This window comes from Podarcis vaucheri, assembly GCF_965113315.1.
Source record: "Podarcis vaucheri genome assembly, chromosome: W".
In the NCBI taxonomy this organism is placed as follows: Eukaryota; Metazoa; Chordata; class Lepidosauria; order Squamata; family Lacertidae; genus Podarcis; species Podarcis vaucheri.
In genome coordinates this window covers 19,964,686-19,987,281 of record NC_138757.1, presented here as the reverse complement: position 1 = coordinate 19,987,281, position 22,596 = coordinate 19,964,686, and the positions used below count along the sequence as shown (strand labels likewise).

Below are 22,596 nucleotides of genomic sequence, written 5' to 3'. Positions count from 1 at the left end.
CAGCGGGCCCTTCAGCAGTAAAGGAATATCAGAAATGACCCCTGAATATTGGTGGGAGGAGCCCTGGCATTCTTGGGGTTGGTGGGTGGGAGTTATCTCAACCGCCCTTGTCATATGGATGTGCATTTTCTTTTGCTGGCATGAGCGTAGCCCATTCTGTCAATAAGTCTAAATGTCTAGTATGCACCCTGCCCCCAACAGATGCCTCGAGTGGACTGCCACTCCTCCCACTGCCACTTAACCGTTCCACCATTCACAATCTTTCCACCCTCCCAGGTTCTCACCTCTGGCCTCAGTGGATCCAGCCATCACCCCTCCGTGTCCATAGAGTGAATGAGTGGGTCTGTGTGATGCAGAAAAGGGAACCTACCAGTAAACAAGCAGTTGGTGTCTCCCACTGATGGGGAGGATATTGGCTATGCTGGTGGGCCCAATAATGCTTCTATTGCTTTTCTGCTTCTGTATCCCCTGCTTGGTGCAGTGCATGCAAAACATGTTACAGAGAATGATGTCTAGCATGATGGGACCCCGCGTGATTGCTTTAATGAGAGATTATAGACCCATACTCCAGAACGAACCTAAGTATTAGGTTGTTCATAAGAAGAGGATGGAGTGAAGGGTTAATCTTCATATTAAGTAAACATTGTGAGTTTCTGCAAAACTTACTTCTGCATTTGTGGTCAAGCCAAAGGCCAGACAGGCTATGGGGCCATTTCCTGCCTTGCGCTTCCTGCTTCAGTAATGCAAGATAAGAATAGACACGTACAAGGCGCTGCTTAGCTAGCAAAAAAGGACACGTGTACGAAGGAGAGGGGAGGGACTGCTAAGCAAGCAGAAAAGCACACAGGGGTAAGAGGAGGAAGTGCTTAGCCAGAAGTGCTTAGCAAGCAATATAGATATGCCCTAAAAGGGAATAAGTGAAAACTTGCCAGCTGATTGGAGAAGTTTTGGGGGAGGTCTTGAGAGGTGGGTGAATGCTTTCAGGTATAAGAAAGTTTGCTGATGTGTATTACTTTGCAGCCAGATTTCAGAAGATATTCTGCTGGCTGTCTCTGTGCACAGATAAAACCCTTTTCTCCAAAGAAGAAACTTTCCTGGTGTTATTTTACTCTTTCTTTGGTCCTGGGGACGCGGGCACAATGATTCCCTGGCGAAATAAGGCTTCAGTAGGAGAGAATAACAGATGCCAACCAGAGAATATTGAGAAGCAAAGCAGCTAGTAAGCTTGATCTTTATTGATCTGTTGCAACAGGGTGCTCCCCTCACACGCAGGAAAAGAGGAGGACCCAGAAAAATGGTGTGCAAAGCCTTATAAAGACTTTTGAAATTCCTATCCTGTAGATCAAGACCACCCCCAGAAACATCATACATACATCACAGAAGGAGGTCTAAACAGAAATTTAAATGTTTATCTCTTGTCCTTGTTTATCTCCTGTCTAGCAGGTTACTTGATTGGATTTCCTGGGTAGCCTGGCCAGTCTTTTGTAATGATAAATACTTAGTTCCTGGCCAGGTCACAGGCTCACACCTTATTCAAACACAGACATACCCTTAAGACAGGATTTGTGAGGAAAGAGACAATGGGGAGGCTTTTCCAGTTTGACCTTGCAGAGAAAAGATTTAGTCAGTTTAGGAATCAAAATGGCTCCAGGTTGGCCTTCCTGTGCTGATCTATGTATGTTGTTACGGTAAAATCTGGGTGCAGGGCTACTCTGCCACCCAGCTCGTCGGACTAAGTCCGCGGGTCCCTGCGGAAGAAAATGAGCTTAGCTGGAGACAGGAGCAAACTGCAGAAGATCCAAGTTTATTGCGCAACAGGTTCAAGACGAGATTGAACAGTGAGAAAGGGGTGACATGAACTTTTGAAACTTCCCTCCATGTCCCAGAATACAGTGCAAAATACATCACAGTTACATCATGAATACATTAAAGAGAGGTTGGGTTACACCAGATTACATCATGAATACATTAAAGAGAGGTTGGGTTACACCAGATTAACATATAGAGGAGGGAGGGGGAATATGCAGAGCTGGAGATATGCACAGATAAGCACTTCCTGAGTGCCGGTGATGAGAAGACAATGGTCCATGTATGCATGGTCTGTCACCTGGCATTGCCCAGAGGAAAGGCTTGGCAGAGCGATTTGACCAGATTAGGGTCTTCCTGAGTACGTGACGCCTCGCTCTAGGGATCATGGAGGCAGGGGAGGTGTCATGGAGTCCTGAGGAGACTGAGCCGATCGGCACCAAAAGCAAGGAAATCGGAGTTGTGGTTGATTTTATACAAATTTCTAAAGATTTTAGTCCTTTTTAGTCCATTTTATATTGGTGATTGAAGTCGGAAACAGAATAGATACATTGTAGCAAGATTTGACACTTTTATGAGTTCACAAGTTTCGGTTCCATTGTTCTCCCAGTGGGGAGCCGTCAGCAGCTTGTCAAGAGGTTAAATTAGGCGTGCAGGAGCTCGCTGAGCTAGCTCTGCAAAGCGAATGCATGGTTCTGATTGGATAGAACGCAGCCATTGAAAGGAATAGGGAATACAGCTTCGTACGGTCAGCCCACAGTAAAGATAGAGCGGGAAAGAGGCATAAGAATTTGGGCTTATTTCGCCCGTAATAGCGGATCGGTGTAGGAAAGGGAAAAGGCACTCTATTTATGGGGCTTGGGATAGAGTGTGGTGCTTGTGTAATGGTGTGGGGGCTGAGGGGTCCACGTGGGGTTGGGAGCCCTTGAGGTCATCGCCTCGGACCCTCTGGTGGCCGGTAGAAGGTTGAAGGAAGGCATGCCCCCCCTTTCCCTATCAATGTGCTTGGTTGGTACACTTATGAACATTACCATAGATCTAAGACCATAAAATTCCTATTACAATACAATAGTATATAATATTCCTGGGTCCAGTAAGTGCTAGAATTTAAGCAAGTCTCCTGAATCCCTGGATCCAGGAAAAGTTAAAACATAAGACAGGCCAGTTTCCTGATGAGGTAATGGCCTGGAAGATGAGCCATCAAGGTTGTATATAGTGTATGTGCAAATTACCCATATATCAGAAAGACAACACAATGCCTCATTTTCAGAAGAAATCACAGACCCTGTGTAAAACTCCAGGAATCCCCACTCAGAGATTGGGGTGGCATGCAACAATACAGTACAGTCGGGGACCATTTTGCACTGTTATATAGAACCCCCCCATTTGTTTTTTTTACATATTCTTGTGCTTGTGCTGATTGAGTCTTTCTTTCTTTCCTTCTTTCCTTCTTTCTTTCCTTCTTTCCTTCTTTCCTTCTTTCTTTCTTTCTTTCTTTCTTTCTTTCTTTCTTTCTTTCTTATGCACACACACCAACAGTTCTCCAGAGAAAGCTGCCCCCCTATCTGAAAAGGCCACGCCTATCTTGCCCGGTGTGTCCCTGCTCCCCCCTTGCCCCGTCCCATTCCTTTTTACTCCTACATCCGGGCTTTCTGGCCTCGAGACGAATGTGCTGACCTCAGCTATATAAAGGCCCTCGGCGCCTTACCTCCTTCTCAGTGCGTTGTTGCTGATGATCTAGCGTTTTGGAGGTAAGTTCGCGCGGGAGGGGGGGGGCAGAGAGAAGCGCACGCCTTTCGAATCGCCTGCCCTTTGCTATCCACACCAATTGTTCTACACCGGCGGCAGTGAGCGTGGGGAGAGATTCGTCTTCTGCGATCTGCCGCTTATTCCTTTTTAATTCCTCATACGCACACGCCCTCTCAACGCCCGTTCCTCTCATTCATACGGAGGCGCCATTTTAAACCGTGAGGGAGGGGCGGGCGGGGGTCGGTTGCCGCCTTGGGAAGCGCCTTGGGAACTTTTCTGAGGGAAAAGTGAGCCGGAGGGGGGAGGAGAAGGGGGGCTGGGCTGGGCTGGCAGGGAGGGAGGGTCGCCAAAGCCGCCATTTTGCGATCGCCTTCAGCCCCTCCTTTGTGGCCCCCTCCCCTTTCTCCGAAGTGCGCATCACGCGCGAGGGCGCAGGGTGGGCGCTGGAAACCGCGACTGCGCAAGCGCGACTCGTTCTTTTCTTGCGTCTTAATGGAATGCGCTTTCACCTCCTCCCCTATTCTTGGCGGTCTCAGCGTCGCGCATGCGCGGCCGCAGGGTTACCTGAATGTGGCCTTTTGTCATTTTGTGTATATTCAGTTGCTTGCTTTTCTTTAATTTCTGAGTTTCCCTCCCCCCTCTCTATTGTAGCCAAGAAAGGCTCTGAGAGCGACTTATAAAATCACTATTATAAAAGCATAAATCTTTATGATGGCAGCCGCTGTCCTTGGGCTTAAGAGTCTAAAAACAAATTTTAAAAGGTGTAGGATGGAGGAGGGGAAAGCAAACGCCTCAGGTTCATGTTTAGGGGAAGGGCTGTAGCTCAGTGGTGGAGCATCTGTTTGGCAGGCAGGAGGTCTCAGGTCCTGTCCCCAGCATCTCTAGGCAGGACTGGCAAAGACCCCTGAAACCCTGGAGAGCAGACAATACTGAGCTGCATGTACCAATCAGCTTACTGTGTGTAAGTTCCTCAAGTTGTAGTTCATATAACAGAGTTAAGAGCAGTGACTCCTTGTCATTTGGTGTGCTTAAGCATCATAAATTGATTTAAGCTCTCCCTCCCTGCTACGAATGTGGGTCAGCTTGCTACTTCAAAGTATGTGTGGGTAGGATTGGGCTGTTGATGGACCTTGTTGAACACAGTTTTTTTAATCCTGAAAGTTCCTCACTGAGCCTTTAGCCAATAATGTTGTGATGGTGGAGTATAGAAACATTGCAAAGCATACAACATAGTGGTGATCTAATATATTCAGAAGTTGCTTGTTTATATCATTGTTTAGTGAACTGTTCGGTAGAATTCTGAATGTATTCCTTGTCTTAATAAAAGGGCTAAGTAGTTTCCCCGCCTTCCTTTTAATGGGGAAAAAAATTCATGTGGGGGGCCGACTTAAATATCCCTGTGGGATATTTCTGTGTAAAATAGCAAAGATAATGCAAATGGATACAAAAAGATGTAAGGAAGTATAAGATAACATAGAAAGAACAAAGTAACAATTATTAGTACAACAGAAAAAAGAAACTGTAAATACAGTGGGGGTGATGGGAAGTCTTATGTATATGAATAATAATGTATGGTGAAAGGAATTGTATAAGTTTGAACAGATTTTTATTTGTGTATTTGGACATAACATACAAAATAATGTTTTGCTATTAATCAATTTCAGTAAAGTTCACAAAAAGCAAAATAAATAAACATCCATGTGGGAGACGGCTCCCTTTGTAGTAACCACTGTGGTGCATTTTCAACCTTTTTCAGTTTTTGAAAAATCATAGGGGAGCTGTTGTATTTTATTTCCCTGTGAATGTTTCCTTATCTTAAAGTAGGTTTGCTTTTCTTTTTTAAAAAAATTGTAACAGTTTCTTGCATTAGAGCTTTTGCTTGCAGGTAGTAATTAAAGGGCCATTGTTCTGTATTTTGGGGCAATGTGTTTGTAGTGTCAATATTTGTTCTCAATTAGATGCGTTTAAGCAAGGCCTTAGGGGCGCGGTGGGTTAAACCACAGAGCCTAGGACTTGCCGATCAGAAGGTCGGTGGTTCGAATCCCCACGACGGGGTGAGCTCCCGTTGCTCGGTCCCTGCTCCTGCCAACCTAGCAGTTCGAAAGCACGTCAAAGTGCAAGTAGATAAATAGGTACCGCTCCAGCGGGAAGGTAAACGGCGTTTCCGTGTGCTGCTGTGGTTCGCCAGAACTGGCTTAGTCATGCAGGCCACATGACCCAGAAGCTGTATGCCGGCTCCCTCGGCCAATAAAGCGAGATGAGCGCGCAACCCCAGAGTCAGCCACGACTGGACCTAATGGTCAGGGGTCCCTTTACCTTTTTAAGCAAGGCCTTGGTCACCACAAAAAGGATGCTGCCATTTCTGTTTAGCAACTAAGGGCATGGACAAGCTGATAAGGACCATCAAGCCCTAATCAGATTTTTCAATATCTGCATATTGCTGTCTGAGAATTTATCCTGTTGTTTTGTCAAATATTTCCAAAGGACTCAAGCTTCTCTCATTTCAAGTTGAATGTGTGTTGTTCCAGATCCCAAACTGTGTAAAAATGGTTGAAGCAGATCGTCCTGGCAAGCTGTTCATTGGTGGGCTGAACACAGAGACTAATGAGAAGGCTCTTGAATCTGTCTTTGGCAAATATGGCCATATAGTAGAGGGTAAGCACACAGCCTTTTTAGGGCATAATATTAAGTTAAAGGTCTGCTTTGATGAATTTTACAGCTTTGATCAGTTGAAGTGATAGAGCTTATATGTCCTCTAAGAAGTTCTGAGCAGGCTTGTGTACAACTTGGGATACACCATTCTAAGATGAAAGTGGAATAACACTTTTGTCTTTCTTCAGTTCTCCTTATGAAAGACCGTGAAACCAACAAATCAAGAGGGTTTGCTTTTGTTACCTTCGAGAGTCCAGCAGATGCCAAGGATGCTGCCAGAGATATGAATGGAAAGGTAGGAACTAATGTGTTAATTGCAGAATGTCAAGCTGAGGGTGATTGGATTGATTGATTGACAGGGTTGCTTTTATTAATGAGACAAGTTCGGTGATGTGTTATAATGGAGTGAATGCTTGGGTAATAGCATTTAGGGATGCTAAGGGAATTTGTTTAAGGATGTTAAGGGTTAGCTTTAAGACAAATAAAGCCTTATGGCTTATTTTCTTCAAGAATGCTAGTATGGGCATTCTATGGGCTACTCTTAAATTAAGAATGAAACTGGATGTCTCAAGAACTGCCTAAATAATACAGCATTGCTTCCTGATTGTGATGGCTCAATCAATTATTTCTAGAAAATACCTGTAGTGACTGTTATTTTTTAATAACATGCACTGTCGGGATCTCCGCTCGGCCAAGCTGATAAAGCTCATTTTCTTCCCCTGAGTCCTTCGGAATCGCCTCCCAACGTGTTTAACGACCTGAGCCTTTAATAAGGCTCCAAGGCACGTTCCCACATTAAGCAGAGTATCAAAGCAGCAGAAGTGATGAGATTTATGGCTACATGCTATGCTTTATTTCTTACTACGCAGACAGCAAAGAAATATACATCCTCTCTCCATGAAAGCAGAGAGCAACTGAAACAAAGGAACAAAGGAAACAGGAAACCACTAACGTCACATCCGCCTCTAGTCTCCCGTGAGACTTCCAACAGTCTGGACTGTCTCTGGAATGTAAACAGAGCCTTGTGACTCTAAGCAGCTTCTCAGTGGCAAAACAGAAACTAACATCCTCCCCCTTTCTGTGAACACCACTGGGCAGCATGTCAGTACAATCTCAGTACAAACCCAATTTCTGTACATAGGTACAGCCTTGTGACTCTAAGCAGCTGCTCAGTGGCAAAACAGAAACTAATATGCACATCATGGCAAAACCTTTGCTTCTGAAAATTGGTTTGAATGCACTTGGAAACTAAAGATCTAGAAGAATTGTATGTAAACAAATAAGATTGACATACTGAAAGCATGTAGCCGTAGAATATGGGTGTTCAATTTTTAAGTTCACCTTGGTTGGTTAAATCCTAGAGTGGTTTACAAAGTGGGGTTAAAGCAATATATTCATTTTTAAAATTATGTTTTTATCTGCATAATACAAAACCAAACGTATTTGCTAGAAACCATAGCAGGGATAAGAACTGAGGCACTCTGTCCTACAAAAAGAAGCATTTGCAATTAATGTTAAGTTAGATTCCTTTGTTCAGTCTTTAGACGGAAGATCAATTAAAGTTGAACAAGCTACCAAGCCATCCTTTGAAACCGGTAGACGTGGGCCCCCTCCCCCTCCAAGGAGCAGAGGTCCTCCAAGAGGTTTTAGAGGCGGAAGAGGTGGAAGTGGAACACGGGGTCCCCCTTCAAGAGGGAGTTATTTGGGTATGTGTGTTTTCCCATGTGTAATTGGGCAGCATACAAGACACTGCATAGAGAATGCTGGTTTACAGCCTACTCTCAAAATCAAGACACAATTAGGACTGTGCAGTGTCTGGTTTTCAACATTTTATATATCAGCAGCTAAATATTGTATTATACTGCTACATTCCAAACATCATGATATATCTTAGCTGCCGCTTCTCTCCACCTTAGGGGAGGAATAAACAGCCTAGATACATATGCCATGCAGTTAAGTAAGGCCCCATATTGCCTTAAACTTCTTGGCTGAGGGGCAAGGAGCCCCTAAAAATATCTGAAACAGATACTGCGATCTGAATGCCATACTGGTTTCAGACAATTTACCAATATATCGCCCAGCTCTAGACACAATACAAATGATGAATTTCTGGTGGTTATCTTACCCCTTTTGGAAGTTTGGGAAAAGATTGCCGACCTGCTATTTCACAGGACGAATGCTGTTCTTGTGTTTGATGTACTCAAGTATAGAGATGAAGCTAGCAAACTTGTAGGCTTGCTTAAAACATTGAGGTGTATTTTGGAAATTGGGCCAGGAATTAATCTCATGTTAAGCAAATTGGCAATTTGCCTTAACTGAAATTTTGCAAGTTTAGGCAGAAGTTATTTAATCGGTTTCAGTAACGTTTAAAAACAAGTATTGCAATCCCTGTAATAACAAACACAGCAGCAAATAAATAAACAACAAATTCATGAAAACAGAACGGTAAAATCATAGTTATTCAAATTATCGGAAAGAGCTGCTGAGAATCAGTTCTGTTCCAAATGACATTCTCTCTCTGGGAAGGGACAGTGTAGAATATTCTGTGTGTATCATGGGTACTGCCACAGTGGTACATTGTGCTCCTAGTGAGGCAGAACTGTCTGAGGGATCCTGTTTCTGCTATCTAGCTGGCACATTGCTGATCTTTTAGGTTCTTCTAGAGGCCCTCTACCGATGAAAAGGGGTCCACCCCCACATAGCGGTGGCCCACCACCTAAAAGACCTGCTCCTTCTGGACCTGTTCGTAGCAGTAGTGGAATGGGAGGCAGAGGTAATTTTTTAAATCACTTTGATGCCAAACAGCATGTAAATGTAATAAAGTATTTTTTTATTGTCCATTGCATGGATCCACAAATCTGTGGTGGTTGAAGAAAGGCTTTTACAACTGTGCTGAGTTTTACTGGCACTCAGAAATAGCAAGTTAGTTGTGCTGCTTCCAGGACCCTCCAGCAGTGCTATGTTGGGAGCAAGTCCCCGCTAGTGTCTCTGTGTTAGGGCAGATACCCCTTGCTGGATTAAGAGGTATGAATTGACACTCCTTAGTTATGCTGGATGACTTCGGTTTTCAGCATATCTCCACATGTGAGTCCTATGCAACACGTTGGAAAAGGATTCTTGAGTTGTAGAATATGGGCTAAATACTCACTAGTCAGCCCTTGTTGATGTATGCTTAGTTTGACTAGGCCTCTGTTTGGAAGAACTGAAAGCAACCTTTCTTTCAGTATAATGTAGGACTTTGCTATCTCTTCATCTTGCTGATAGAGGTTGTATTGAACTTAAACCACCACAGAAAAGTTTGATTCAGTATGGTGTGGTCTTAGCTCATGGTGGGAACAACTTTCTCTACTAATACCTTGTTTTCAGAAGGCTTTATTTCAAAAATATTTCATTTTCTGCTTGATTACTTAAGCACCCCTCTCACGTGGTAGAGACGGTTATGGAGGACCGCCACGCAGAGAACCACTGCCATCACGAAGAGATGTCTACCTGTCTCCAAGAGATGATGGTTACAGTACTAAAGACAGGTAAAATCAAACCCTGTTGGATATTTTTTCAGATCAAGGAACTTAATTATTGAACCTACTGCATTTTTATTGCAGAAGCAGTGATTTGATTGAAAGGGTGTAGGGGGAGCACATCTGGGACATTTTTTGGACTGGGCGTGTCCCATCTGTCAGGACAACCAGACAATTGATTTGTTCTGGCAAATCAATGAGATAATGAGGCTTCCGGTGTTTACTGTTTATGAACAATTTGTTACCTGCATAAAGGAAGAACGAGGAGAATCAAAGTGGGTGGATATTTTCTTTCTTTTAATTGAATTTGTACTTAATGCTAGTCATTTAAATTGTAGCAATTAATTGTAGAATTGGTTGTATTTCTTATTTAAAGCTAAATGCTAATCAGAGAAGTTAACTCAGGTTTCTGCAACCCAAGTTTAAGATGCTAGTGGCTACACCACCTTTTGAAGTTCAGTATTCTGTGACTTGTCTTTTTTTTTAAAAAAAAAAATTCATTTTATAACACAAGTAAACAACACAAACAGAAAAACAAACAATACAAACATTCTTGTCTTATCCTTATTTTTTCTAAACATTGTTAGGTGGGCTTCCCCAAGTCCCCCCATCTGATTTTCATTTTAACTCATCTTTAGCAGTTTACATATATCACAATTTCTAACTATTTTTTTTATCATCACACTTACTTTAACCATAAAAATCTTCACATTTCATTTACAAATAATACTATTTTAAAATACACTAGCTTCTATTTCTAACCCTACAGCCTATATCCACTTCCAAAGCTATTCTAAGATTTAAATATTAACATATTTTTTTCAAATATTCCTTAAACTTTTTCCAATCTTCTTCCACTGTCTCCTCTCTCTGGTCTTGGAGTCTCCCAGTCAGTTTGGCAAGTTCCATATAGTCCATCATCTTCATCTGCCATTCTTCGATAGTTGGTAAATCTTGTTTCTTCCAATTCTTTGCTAGCAATATTCTTGCAGCTGCTGTGGCATACAGAAAAAAAGTAACATCCTTTTTGGGGATTTCACCCCCCACTATGCCAAGTAAAAGGCTTCTGGTTTTTTAATAAATGTGTTTTTCAACACTTTTTTCAGTTCATTGTAAATCCTTTCTTTCCCAGAAGTCTTTTACCTTGGGGCACGTCCACCACATGTGGTAAAAAGTTCCTTCTTTTTCTTTACATTTCCAGCATTTATTATCATGAGTATGATACATTTTTGCTAACTTCACTGGTGTTAAATACAATCTGTACATCATTTTCATCAAATTTTCTCTTAATACGTTACAAGCTGTAAATTTGATTCCCTTTTTCCACAATTTCTCCCAATCCACCTTCATGATACTGTGCCCCACATCCCTGGCCCATTCAGTCATTACAGATTTCACTTGTTCATCTTTCGTATGCCATTCCAGCAATAAATTATACATCTTAGATAGGTTTTTTGTTTTTGTATCTAGTAATTCCGTTTCCAGATTGGATTTCTCTGTTTGAAAACCGATTTTCTTCTCCATTTTAAACACTTCATTTATCTGGATGTACTGGAACCAATCATCTACTTTATCTTTCAACTGATCATAAGATTTTAATCTAAATTGGTCCCCTACTTCCATCAAAATATTATACTTCAACCACGTGTCTTTCATATCCAACCTTTTATGGGTCTTAGCTTCCAATGGTGATATCCACCTGGGTGTTTTCCTTTCTAAACAAATCCTTATATCTCATCCAAACATTGTACAAAGATTTTCTAACTATATGATTTTTAAATCCTTTGTGAGCTTTTATCTTGCCGTACCATAAATATGCATGCCAACCAAATACATTATCAAAACCTTCCAAATCTAAAACATCTGTATCTTCCAATAAAAACCATTATTTCAGCCAGCAAAAGGCTGCAGCTTCTAAGTAAATCCTTAAACCTGGCAGGGAGAAACCGCTTCTCTCTTTCACATCTGTTAATAATTTAAATTTAATTCTGCCCCCCCCCCCCCGCCAGATAAATTTAGATAATACCTTAAAACAATTACCTTAAACAATTTAACTTATCCATGATAGGAAGTACTTGAAACAAGAATCACAACTTAGGCAATACATTCATCTTTACCTCAGAAATTTGGCCCAACAAAGATAGTTTCAGCCTTGTCCAGATATACAAATCCCTTTTGATATCTTTCCATAACTTTTCATAGTTGTCTTTGTACAAATTCAGTTTTTTTGCAGTCATATTTACACCCATATATTTCACCTTTTTCACAAACTTCAGCCTTGTGGTTTCCTCTAAATTAAGTTTTTCATGTATTGTTAATTTTTTTCCTAAAACTTTGGTTTTATTCTTATTCAATTTGAAACCTGCAACTTGTCCAAACTCTTGAATCATCTTCAGTGCTTTAATTGCACTGATCTCAGGGTCCTTTTGAAGTTCAGTATTCTGTGACTTGTCAGCCAAGTCTAATTAGATGTTACACTACGTCTCCTCCACTTTGTGGTAGGGTGTCTGCTGCTGCATTAGGACTCTGCTTGAGCGTATGGCTGTGAGCTGTTATGAGGAGCTCCTGCACTTCACTATCGGAAAAAATACTTCAGTTTTCATTTCCATAGCTATTCAAGTCGGGACTATCCAAGCTCCAGAGAAAAAAGAGATTATGTCCCACCGCCAAGAGATTATGCCTACCGTGATTATGGTCACTTCAGTTCACGTGATGAATACCCCTCAAGAGGCTACAGGTAGCTAATGTTCGATTTTGTGTGTTGTTGAACAAATCTCTCATATTCCATTAACAAGCTAGTCAAGCTCATTGTTCAATTGGCAAGTTCCAGAGACAAAAAAGAATATACTCCACCTCCAAGAGATTATGCCTACCGTGACTCTGGTCATTCCCGTTCACGTGATGATTATCCCTCAAGAGGTTACAGGTACTTAACGTTCACTTTTGTGTATTCTCAAACAAATCTTTTAATATTTCATTCAACAAGTTAGTCCAGATTATGTTTCAGTTTGCAGTGTGCTTCTTTGTACTTGATTCAAACGATAAGCACAATAATATAACAAGTGTTTTGTCGCACCTTGAGCAGCTTCATTATGCCAGAAGGTTTGGTGGACTTACAGTCCTTTTCATCAGACACTTCTGAAGTCTTATACCTATTTGCAACTAAGGATAGTACTTCATGTGTCAGGTGAAGTGGACTGTGGTGCATGGAAGCTTATGCCATACTAAATCTGTTTATATTTAAGGTGCTACAAGAACATGTGTATCCCTCTTATGTTACAGAAGAGAAACCAATGAACAATTGTTGGATTTCTTTAAGCAGTTCTAAAGCCACTAGCCAGCCATGTGAAGGTGGATAATGTAGGTCTATGGGAAGCTATATGTCATTATTTTCTATAGCACCATCAATGTTTATCAGGGATGGGGCAGACTTCAGGCTTTTGGAATATACTTTATTTGGAACTAAAACCTAGGAATCTATTAACAGGAGTCTAGTGTAAATGATGGACTTGGAATTAAAGAATTTTGAGCCCAGGAGTTCAGCTGAACAGCGCTCATGTTCTACGCACAGATCCTTTAATGGTTGCCACAAGCTTTCTACATTTTGCTGCTATAATTGGGAATCACAAATCTTTGCTAATCTACTAATAGATCCAGATCTATCTTCTGACTACCACCCCTGATATTCATGATGCTCTGCAAAGAACAGCTTTGACTAGTTCTTACCCCAAGTGACTTATGTAGACACAAAGGAAATAGTGTGTGTGTGTGGGGGGGGGGTAATTGATGCAAGGATAGATAGATCTTTGATTATTTTAGTTCTGTGTACTTAGACTGAGTCAGGCAGGGTATTGGGACTAAAGGGTGGGTCATCTCAAAATGACCTGGATGGGAGACTGCTTGGGAACCAAATCTAAGATTCTTTTGAGGAAGAACAGGGTGTAGGTGAAAGGTCTACCTTACTCTGTGCAAAAGTCACTGTGACCCTTCCCCTCTGCAGGGAGGTGGGACCAATTCGGATGGTCTGCCCCTGCCACTTAATGGATCCAAATGGTTTCCAAAGAGTGGTAGGGGATGTTTTATCCCATGTTGATGGCCTTTCAGCTGATTCCCTGGTGGCCCGCTGGAATGTGGAGTTAACCAGGGCTATTGACTGTTTGGCTCCGAAGCACGCTCTCCGATTGCATGGAGCCCGGACAGCCCCATGCTTTTCAACGGATCTGAGGGCAATGAAACAATCACTGAGACAGCTAGAGCCCCGGTGGCGGAAAACTCATTCTGAAGCTGACCGGACACGGGTTAGAGCTCAGTGTCGAGCCTACCAAGTGACGGGAGCAACAGCGGAGAAGACTTTCTTCACTGCCTCTATTGCATCTGTAGAAAACAGCAGCAGGAGACTTTTTCAGGTGGTTCGTAATTTAGCGGAACCACCTGCTCCATCGGGGCCCAGTATGGGCCAAATGATCTCCTGCAATGATTTTGCAAAGTTTTTTGCAGATGAAGTCGCTCAGATTCGGGAAGAGGTAGACTCCACAGTGGGAGCAGGGCCAGGGCGGGAGAGTGCTAGAGTCCTGTCTAGTCAAGTTGTGTGGGATCAATTCCAATCTGTTACCTCCGAGGATGTGGACAGGCTGCTTGGACGAGTGAAACCAACCACCTGTCTCCTTGATCCTTGCCCATCCTGGCTTATAAAAGCTAGCTGGGTGATGGGCTTTGCGGGGTGGTGAATGCTTCTCTCTGTGAGGGAGCCTTCCCAGACCCGCTGAAAGAGGCAGTTATCAAACCGCTTCTTAAAAAACCATCTTTAGATGCTGTCAACATGGCCAACTATCGCCCAGTCTCAAATCTTCTATTCTTGGGCAAGGTATTGAGAGAGTGGTTGCTGAATAACTCCAGGCACGCCTGGAAGAAGCGGACCATTTGGATCCCTTCCAGTCGGGATTCAGGCCTCACTATGGGACTGAAACTGCCTCGGTTGCACTGGTTGATAATCTCCGGTGGGCTAGGGACAAAGGTGAGAGCTGTTTCCTAGTTCTGCTGGATCTCTCAGCGGCTTTTGACACGATCGACCAGAACATCCTTCTGGACCGTCTAGAGGAGCTGGGGGCACTGTTATACAGTGGTACCGCTCCTTTCTCCTGGGCCGTGTTCAGAAAGTGGTGGTGGGGGATGAGTGTTCAGACCCCTGGGCTCTCACTTGTGGGGGTGCCTCAGTGTTTCGTCCTCTTCCCCCATGCTTTTGAACAGCTACATGAAGCCGCTGGGAGAGAGCATCAGGGCTTTTGGGCTGGGTGTTCATCAGTATGCGGATGATACCCAGCTCTACCTCTCTTTTAAATCAGAACCAGTGAAGGCGGTGAAGGTCCTGTGTGAGTGCCTGGAGGCGGTTAGAGGTTGGATGGTGCCTAATGGATTGAGGTTGAATCTTGAAATGACAGAAGTACTGTTTTGGGGGGACAGGGGGGCGGGCTGGTGTGGAGGACTCCCTGGTCCTGAATGGGGTAACTGTGCCCCTGAAGGACCAGGTACGCAGCCTGGGAGTTAGTTTGGATTCACAGCTGTCCATGGAGGCGCAGGTTAATTCTGTGTCTAGGGCAGCTGGTACACAGGCTGAGACCCTACCTGCCTGCAGACTGTCTCGCCATAGTGGTGCATGCTCTAGTTATCTCTCGCTTGGACTACTGCAATGCACTCTATGTGGGGCTACCTTTGAAGGTGACCCGGAAACTACAATGAATCCAGAATGCGGCAGCTAGACTGGTGACTGGGAGCAGCTGCCGAGACCATATAACACCGGTCTTCAAAGACCTACACTGGCTCCCAGTACGTTTCCGAGCACAATTCAAAGTGTTGGTGCTGACCTTTAAGGCCCTAAATGGCTCCAGTCCAGTATACCTGAAGGAGCGTCTCCACCTCAATCTTTCTGCCCAGACGCTGAGATCCAGCGCTGAGCGCCTTCTGGCGGTTCCCTCATTGCGATAAGTAAGGTTACAGGGAACCAGGCAGAGGGCCTTCTTGGTAGTGGCACCCGCCCTGTGGAACGCCCTCCCACCAGATGTCAAAGAGAAAAACAACTACTCGACATTTAGAAGACACTTGAAGGCAGCCTGTTTAGGAAAGCTTTTAATGTTTAATAGGTTATTGTATTTTAGTGTTCTGTTAGAAGCCGCCCAGAGTGGCTGGGGAAACCCAGCCAGATGGGCGGGGTATAAATAAATTGTTGTTGTTGTTGTTGTTGTTGTTGTTGTTGTTGTTGTTGTTGTTGTTGTTGTTGTTGTTATTATTATTATAGCAATGGCCTGTACTAAACCCCAGCAGTTATTCTTCTTACAGTAATCGTGATGGCTGTGGAGGGCGTGACCGGGACTACTCTGATCACCCAAGTGGGGGCTCATACAAAAATTCCTATGAGAGTTATGGTAAGTGCTTATTTTGAAGGTCTTCAGAAACTCAATAGGCCTCACTCTTGACTTAATAGACTGCATCTACTTAAGTGGGGAATTGGCATTCTGGGCTTGTCCACTGCAGTGAAAATACACCGTTACTTCATTTTTAACAAAATGATTGAATTACATTTCCCATAAACTAACGAAGCAAAAGTTCAACTGTTCTGAATTGCATCTATCACTGGAGAAAAAAAATGGTGGAATTTCTGTTGTAAAAAAACCAAGCTGTTCTGGAATAATCCCGAAAAGAGCTGCCTTGAGAAATATCGTCTTCAAACAGTCTTTATTTCATTCACTATCCGATACCCCCCTGCCAAATGTATATTAAAACTTTCAGTTAATACAAAAGAGTAACAGACACCATTGATACAAATTCTTTTTAACTTAGATGTAAAGTTGTGGTGATATGATTTATAGTGTTGTCCTATTACCTGACCATTGAACCTGCAGGTAACTCACGTAGTGCTCCACCTGCACGAGGGCCCCCTCCATCTTATGGTGGAAGCAGTCGCTATGACGATTATGGGAACACCCAAGATGGGTATGGTGGAAGTCGAGAAAGTTACTCAAGCAGCAGAAGTGATGTCTACTCAAGTGGCCGGGATCGTGTGGGAAGACAAGACAGAGGCCTCACCCCTTCTATGGAAAGGGGTTATGCTCCTCCACGTGATTCTTACAGCAGCTCCAGCCGCGGAGCACCCAGAGGTGGCGGCCGTGGAGGGAGCCGCTCTGATAGAGGTGGAGGCCGAAGCAGATACTGAAACCTTTAAAAGTGCTGGACCAAATCAGTTTTTTCCTCCAACAAATGAGATGTGGAAGTTCTATCCCCACTCCAGAGGACTACTGAAACATTTATCTTTATCTTTTTTATTGTTTCTTGTTAAGTTCCCCTCCATTACTTTTTTTTTTTTTTTTTTTTTTTTTGGTGAGGAGAAAGTAAACTTGTTTTAATTTCATTTCAAAATTGTTAAGATTTGTCTCAGAATGCAGGTGTTAATGTATGACATTTTTAGCCTGTGTACTAGTGTTGTAAGTTCTTAAAGTAAAGGTTAACCCTGAAATGCAACGCTCTCACCTCATCCATGAAACCGGCAACCCTAAGGCTTCACGTACAATGTGCAGCCATCTAAAATGGCCATGGATCGTTCTACACATGCAAACATGTGCCTTCTTTCTAGCAAACCCATTTTAGCTTTTGGAGGGTGGTGGGATGTGTGCCAGACTAAAATGTTAAAACATCATCTCCATGCTGAAATGCACACAATGCTCCAAAATAGAAAATTAATTTAGTCTTGTTTAAAAATTCAGGATACCATTCAGTCATTAAATCCAAATGACATACGGATAATGCTGAATGTACATTGTGCCTTTCTAAATATTTCATTTGGGAATTTGCAAGAACCTCACCCCCCAAAATAACATATTAACCTGTAGTAAGCAAGCTACAGATGTGTAAGAGGTTTGGCCAGTTCCATCAAAGAAGCTGCAAAACAGTACTTGCTCTTACTGTTTCAAATTTTTGCAATCCTGTAGTGTCTCATTTTTAAAGGAACATCTTTGCTGTACATCATGGCAATGGAAGCTCTTTTAAATTTTAAAGCAGCACCCAATAGAAAAACTGCTGGATAGCCTTAGGCGAAGCCTTACAAATTCAACATAACCTTATCTTAGATGAAACTGTATTATGGCACAAAGCTTTTGAAAGCAACACTAAGAAAGCAACTCACTGTAGACAACATTTCTTTAAAGGGTTGGGAGGGGTTATTTTTTGCCCAGTATGTTTCGAGGAAGAACTTAAAAAAACAACTGCTTGTACTATACTATACTAGGAAATTAAAATGCTAGCAAATCAGAAATTGGCTTAAATAGCCAAAATATATACCAGCTTGGGGAATTACAGACAAGCCGTTAATACAAACCTGATGTTTAGTTGGATGCCTGACTTCTTTGTACTAAGTCAGGTGGGCAGTTTTGATACAAATAGCAGAACCTGTGGCAAGTTGTCATGATCCAGGTGCAGCCAGGAAGTCCAAAAGATGCTCTTGAAATGTAGTAAGACTTGAAGATCTCCAAATAAAGTTCTGCTATAATCCTTAAAACATGCCACTCAGGTTGTGGATTTACCACGAAAAGCACCATTGGAAAGGAAATGAGAATCCATAAGCCATTCCTGTTCATTCCAATCCAGTGAACCTTCCACCTCTCAAACTTAAAGCATCAGAGCTTGAAGCAGGTTAATTGGCAAACACAGGCATTCTTGCTGTGTTTCTGGGGGTGGTGAGGGGCTTGGGCAGTTTGTGCTAGAATAATCTTTCATGCCTGTTTTAATTGTTGCAGGATGACAGTGGTCTTTAATATGTGACCTGGTACATGGCAGTGCTGGTGGACAACATGGATTTCTACTCTAATAGTACAACAGGTAAGCTGTGGATGGACGCAATGTTAGGAACACTGCATACTTTTTGCAAGTTAAAGATGGGCAGATAGAGTGTACAACTTAAATTGCTGATACCTTCAGTGAAGTTTGTGGTGAGTTCTTGGCTGCTCAATTTGGGTAAATAAATAACCACCCTTTTTTGGAATCTAGCCTTTGCAAATTTCTGAGGGAAGAGGAGAGAATAAACTAGATTTTTATTATTTTTATTTTTAAATAATTTTTATTAAAATTCCATTTATCAAACCAATCATATCCAATCATATTCCCAATTATATCAATTCAAATCGCAAAGTCCAAATGTTAAGCCGAATTTTATTTTTTTTGTAGGGGGTACCCATGCTTCGAGTTTGGTAGGAGTCCAATCATCTTGTATTTCTGCTGCTTTGATGTTCACAGTCCTATCTTCTCATCTCCTTGTCATTATCCTTTTTCTTTTAATAACCTCCGAGTTGTCTCCACAAGCGAGGTAAAAGAAACAGCCTTGTTTATATTTCTGTGTGAACTTTGAAATGCTTTCCCGTAATTCATCTCACATAAATCCATCCAAGAGTCCGTTCAAGTGGCAGTCGCCATTTTAGACAATTCTGATGAAATACAGTCTCAGCGTCCGTTCTTTAATTTTTGCAGACCTTATGCACAATAAATCAGCCTTTTCAGGAGGTTTGTTGCCCTTTCAAATTTACGATCCAACCTGATAACAAAACAGTGGCTCATACTCCCTATGACTGGAAATCTTGCAGCAAGGTCTGCCCCTTAATGGCAGATCGCTTTTGTAACTACCCACAAGAAAGCCTCCATTCTTTCCAGATCTCCCACAGAGTAAATCTTTTATTAGCATTTTTTGTTTCCACACAGTTTATTTTTCCATCTCACTTGCTGTCAGTCATTGTGGCAGTTCTTCTAAAGGGGGGGTTGTTAGGTATAGAATCATAGAATCATAGAGTTGGAAGAGACCACAAGGGCCATCGAGTCCAACCCCCTGCCAAGGTAAATCATATTTAAAAGCAGAAAGTTCCCCCTCCTTTCCGTTCCGTTTCACATACCAACATAGTTGTGTTTCTTTGATATAGTCCTCAGTTCATTCCATCGCTTCATCATTTCAGTGGTAGATTTATTTAGCAGATAACACACTCCTGACCTCGCTCGAAGCATGTGCGTTTACTTCTCCAAATTTTCTTCTTCTTAAGCAACGCAGCCAGTTTCGCTCCTGAAAGTAGCGTCCGGGAGTTCCAGGACTCGCACAAGGGCTTTCCGCCTAGTGCCCCCACCCCCTCCTTCTTTCGAACTCGGGGGTGATTTATGGTCAAACCGCGGGCGAGGCAGCATTTTCCCATCCCCTGGGAAAATGAATGAGACTGATATACTCCCCATAATCGGCCTCTAATTACCTCGTGCAAGCCGGAGAGATGGTATTGTCGGCCATCTTTCAAGGCGCCCCTAGCGGCCCCCCGAAAACTAGATTTTTTTTAAAGGCAAGCTGTGAATGGCATTTCAGCAAAATAATATGCAGATGTCACTGATATGAGTGCAAGCTTTGAAGAGGCTCCACTAGGGATGGTGACTTCAATACCAGTTAAATATGCTGTCAGGGTTCAGTTCACTTGTTGCCCTGATACCTGGAATGCCCTTAATGGTGGCATAGAAAGCTGTAGACTTTAATCTCTGATGAAAACTGGTTAAAAGCTTTGACCAGGATTTCAGACATGCTGTTCAGTAGTCTTGGGAGTATTACTATTTTTCACCTTCCACATACGTCCCAAGGTGATGTATGAAATAAAATAAAAACAGCAGAAAAATAGCAAGATGAAATTAAAAACAAAAGACATCCGTGGCAAAGATATACCATAGATTCCGGCATATTAGGCGACTGGGTGTATTAGGTAAAGGGACCATTAGGTCCAGTCGTGGCCGACTGGGGTTGCGGCGCTCATCTTGCTTTATTGGCCGAGGGAGCCGGCGTACAGCTTCTGGGTCATGTGGCCAGCATGACTAATCCGGTTCTGGCGAACCAGAGCAGTGCACAGAAACACCGTTTACCTTCCCTCCGGAGCGGTACCTATTTATCTACTTGCACTTTGGCGTGCTTTCGAACTGCTAGGTTGGCAAGAGCTGGGACCGAGCAACGGGAGCTCACCCCGTCCCGGGGATTCGAACCGCCGACCTGATCAGCAAATCCTAGGCTCTGTGGTTTAACCCACAGCACCACCCACGTCCCTATGGGCGTTTTAGACGACCCCCCAAATTAGCAGCTGCAATTTGGGGATTTGTCTTAGAAGCCCAGTCGCCTAATACGCTGGGCAGCTCCAAGCTGGGAGAAAGCCGCCCGGCGCGGAGCTGAGCCTGCCGCTCACTGAGCCTGCCGCTTTGGGGGGGCGGGCTCCTCACTGGGTGGCTTTCTCCCAGCGCGGAGCTGAGCCCGCCGCCTGCTGCTGCTGCTTCGGAGCCGCCACCGCAGCAGCAGCAGGGAGGCGAGCTCTGCTCCGCGCCACCCATACCCGGTGTATAAGGCGACCCCCGACCTTTTAAGCTCTTTTCCGGGGTTAAAAAGTCACCTTGTACGCCGGAATTTACGGTAGTCACCCACCTAGGGAAGCTTGCCAGAATTTTTAAAAAAACACTTCAGTTCTCTCTCTCCCTCCCTCCACCCAAAAGGAAAGGTAGTGGGCAGATGCCATAGCTCAGGCACAGGCAAACTCGGCCCTCTAGATGTTTTGCGACTACAACTCGCCTCATCCCTGACCACTGGTCCTGTTAGCTAGGGATGATGGGAGTTGTAGTCCCAAAACTTCTGGAGGGCCTAGTTTGTCTATGCTTGCCATAGCTGAACAGTTGCAAAAAACAAACATTAGCAGTGAGTAGAATAAGGCTTTCAGCAGCCACATTGCACCTAATAAGGATCCTTGAGTGTCTAATATTTTTGGGTTTGGCTGTGCTGTTTTAGAGGAAGCCTCTTCTATCCCTTAAGGATCGTGTGCCCGCTTGTGACGGTAAAATAACACTTTTTCCAAGTAGACCATCGTAGTTTATACAGCCTGTATTTTGAGTTTGTTATCTGCATCAAAGCACACCCATTCATGACTGCCCCTGAGCAAATCATAGTTTTCTGATAACTTCCTTTCGAGGCACTGCTAATGTTACTCTCTTTATCTTAGGTACAAGGTTAATTGTGACTGACATTTGAAGAATGGATGCCCATGGAGAATGCAGCTGCTGAGCAACTTAAATATGTCTACAGTGTTTCATGAAGACATTTCAGAGGGAAGTCAGATCTTAAATGCCAGTGTCAGTCGTTGTTGTGAGCATTGGATGTTCATAGAAGAGAAGAGGAAGAGGCCTAAATGTCAGAAACACCTGGATACAGATTGTTTGTGCCCTCTTACAAATACTGTGTATCAAACGTTGGCATGTAATGTTCTACTCTGGCAGTACAATACTATATGATGACAACTTGTGCAGGAGTTTGGTTCCATGTATATGCAAAAACACTCTCTAGCCTGTGGAACTCCCACACACTTGAGCATCCCAGGGTTTCCAGAGGGCTTCAACACCCCCATCCCCAGCAAGGCAGAGAGCTTAAAAACTCTTTGCATTGGGGTTTCCCAATGCAAAAAAAGCGCTTTTAAGCTCTCTGCCTTGCTTGCTTTTAACTTTGCAGGATTTCAACTAGGAGGCTTCAACCATGTATGTTATGTTTTGTTTATTGAAAATTTTAAAAACAAAGTTTGTAAAAATGGCTCAAATCCTGCAAGTTAAATGCTTGTAACATTCTAGCTTGTAAAGGGTCTGTCATGCATAAGTCTAGACATTTCTACACATCTCCATCCAGGCCTACAAGAGGCACAGCTTTGTTCAGCCATGCATTCTAGTGAAAAACACTGGAGAACAGGCCTGGGGAGAGTCTCAGGGGGTTCATAGGTCTGAAGGGCCGCATTCAGTTCCTGAGTCTGAGGTTCCCACCCCTGGTTTAGGGTAACAGAGTGGATCTAAG

General features: G+C 43.2%; 1 protein-coding gene across 4 annotated transcripts; it reads left to right on the top strand.

Annotated features, from left to right (window-relative positions):
* The first annotated feature begins 5,936 nt into the window (after positions 1-5,936).
* Positions 5,937-22,055, top strand: LOC309523306 (RNA-binding motif protein, X chromosome-like). 4 transcript variants are annotated; one of them, XM_082207102.1, is made up of 11 exons: positions 5,937-6,210; positions 6,396-6,502; positions 7,745-7,913; positions 8,861-8,980; positions 9,620-9,734; positions 12,337-12,462; positions 16,044-16,144; positions 16,622-18,590; positions 18,936-18,958; positions 19,058-19,074; positions 21,761-22,055. In XM_082207102.1, the coding sequence occupies exons 1-8, from the start codon at positions 6,102-6,104 to the stop codon at positions 16,930-16,932; spliced, it is 1,158 nt and encodes a 385-aa protein (XP_082063228.1). In that variant the 5' UTR covers positions 5,937-6,101; the 3' UTR covers positions 16,933-18,590; positions 18,936-18,958; positions 19,058-19,074; positions 21,761-22,055. The 4 variants fall into 4 exon arrangements, with proteins under 4 accessions (XP_082063228.1, XP_082063227.1, XP_082063229.1 ...); XM_082207101.1 differs by having other exon boundaries at positions 18,936-19,074; XM_082207103.1 differs by lacking the exons at positions 18,936-18,958; positions 19,058-19,074 and having other exon boundaries at positions 16,059-16,144.
* The last annotated feature ends 541 nt before the right edge of the window (positions 22,056-22,596 follow it).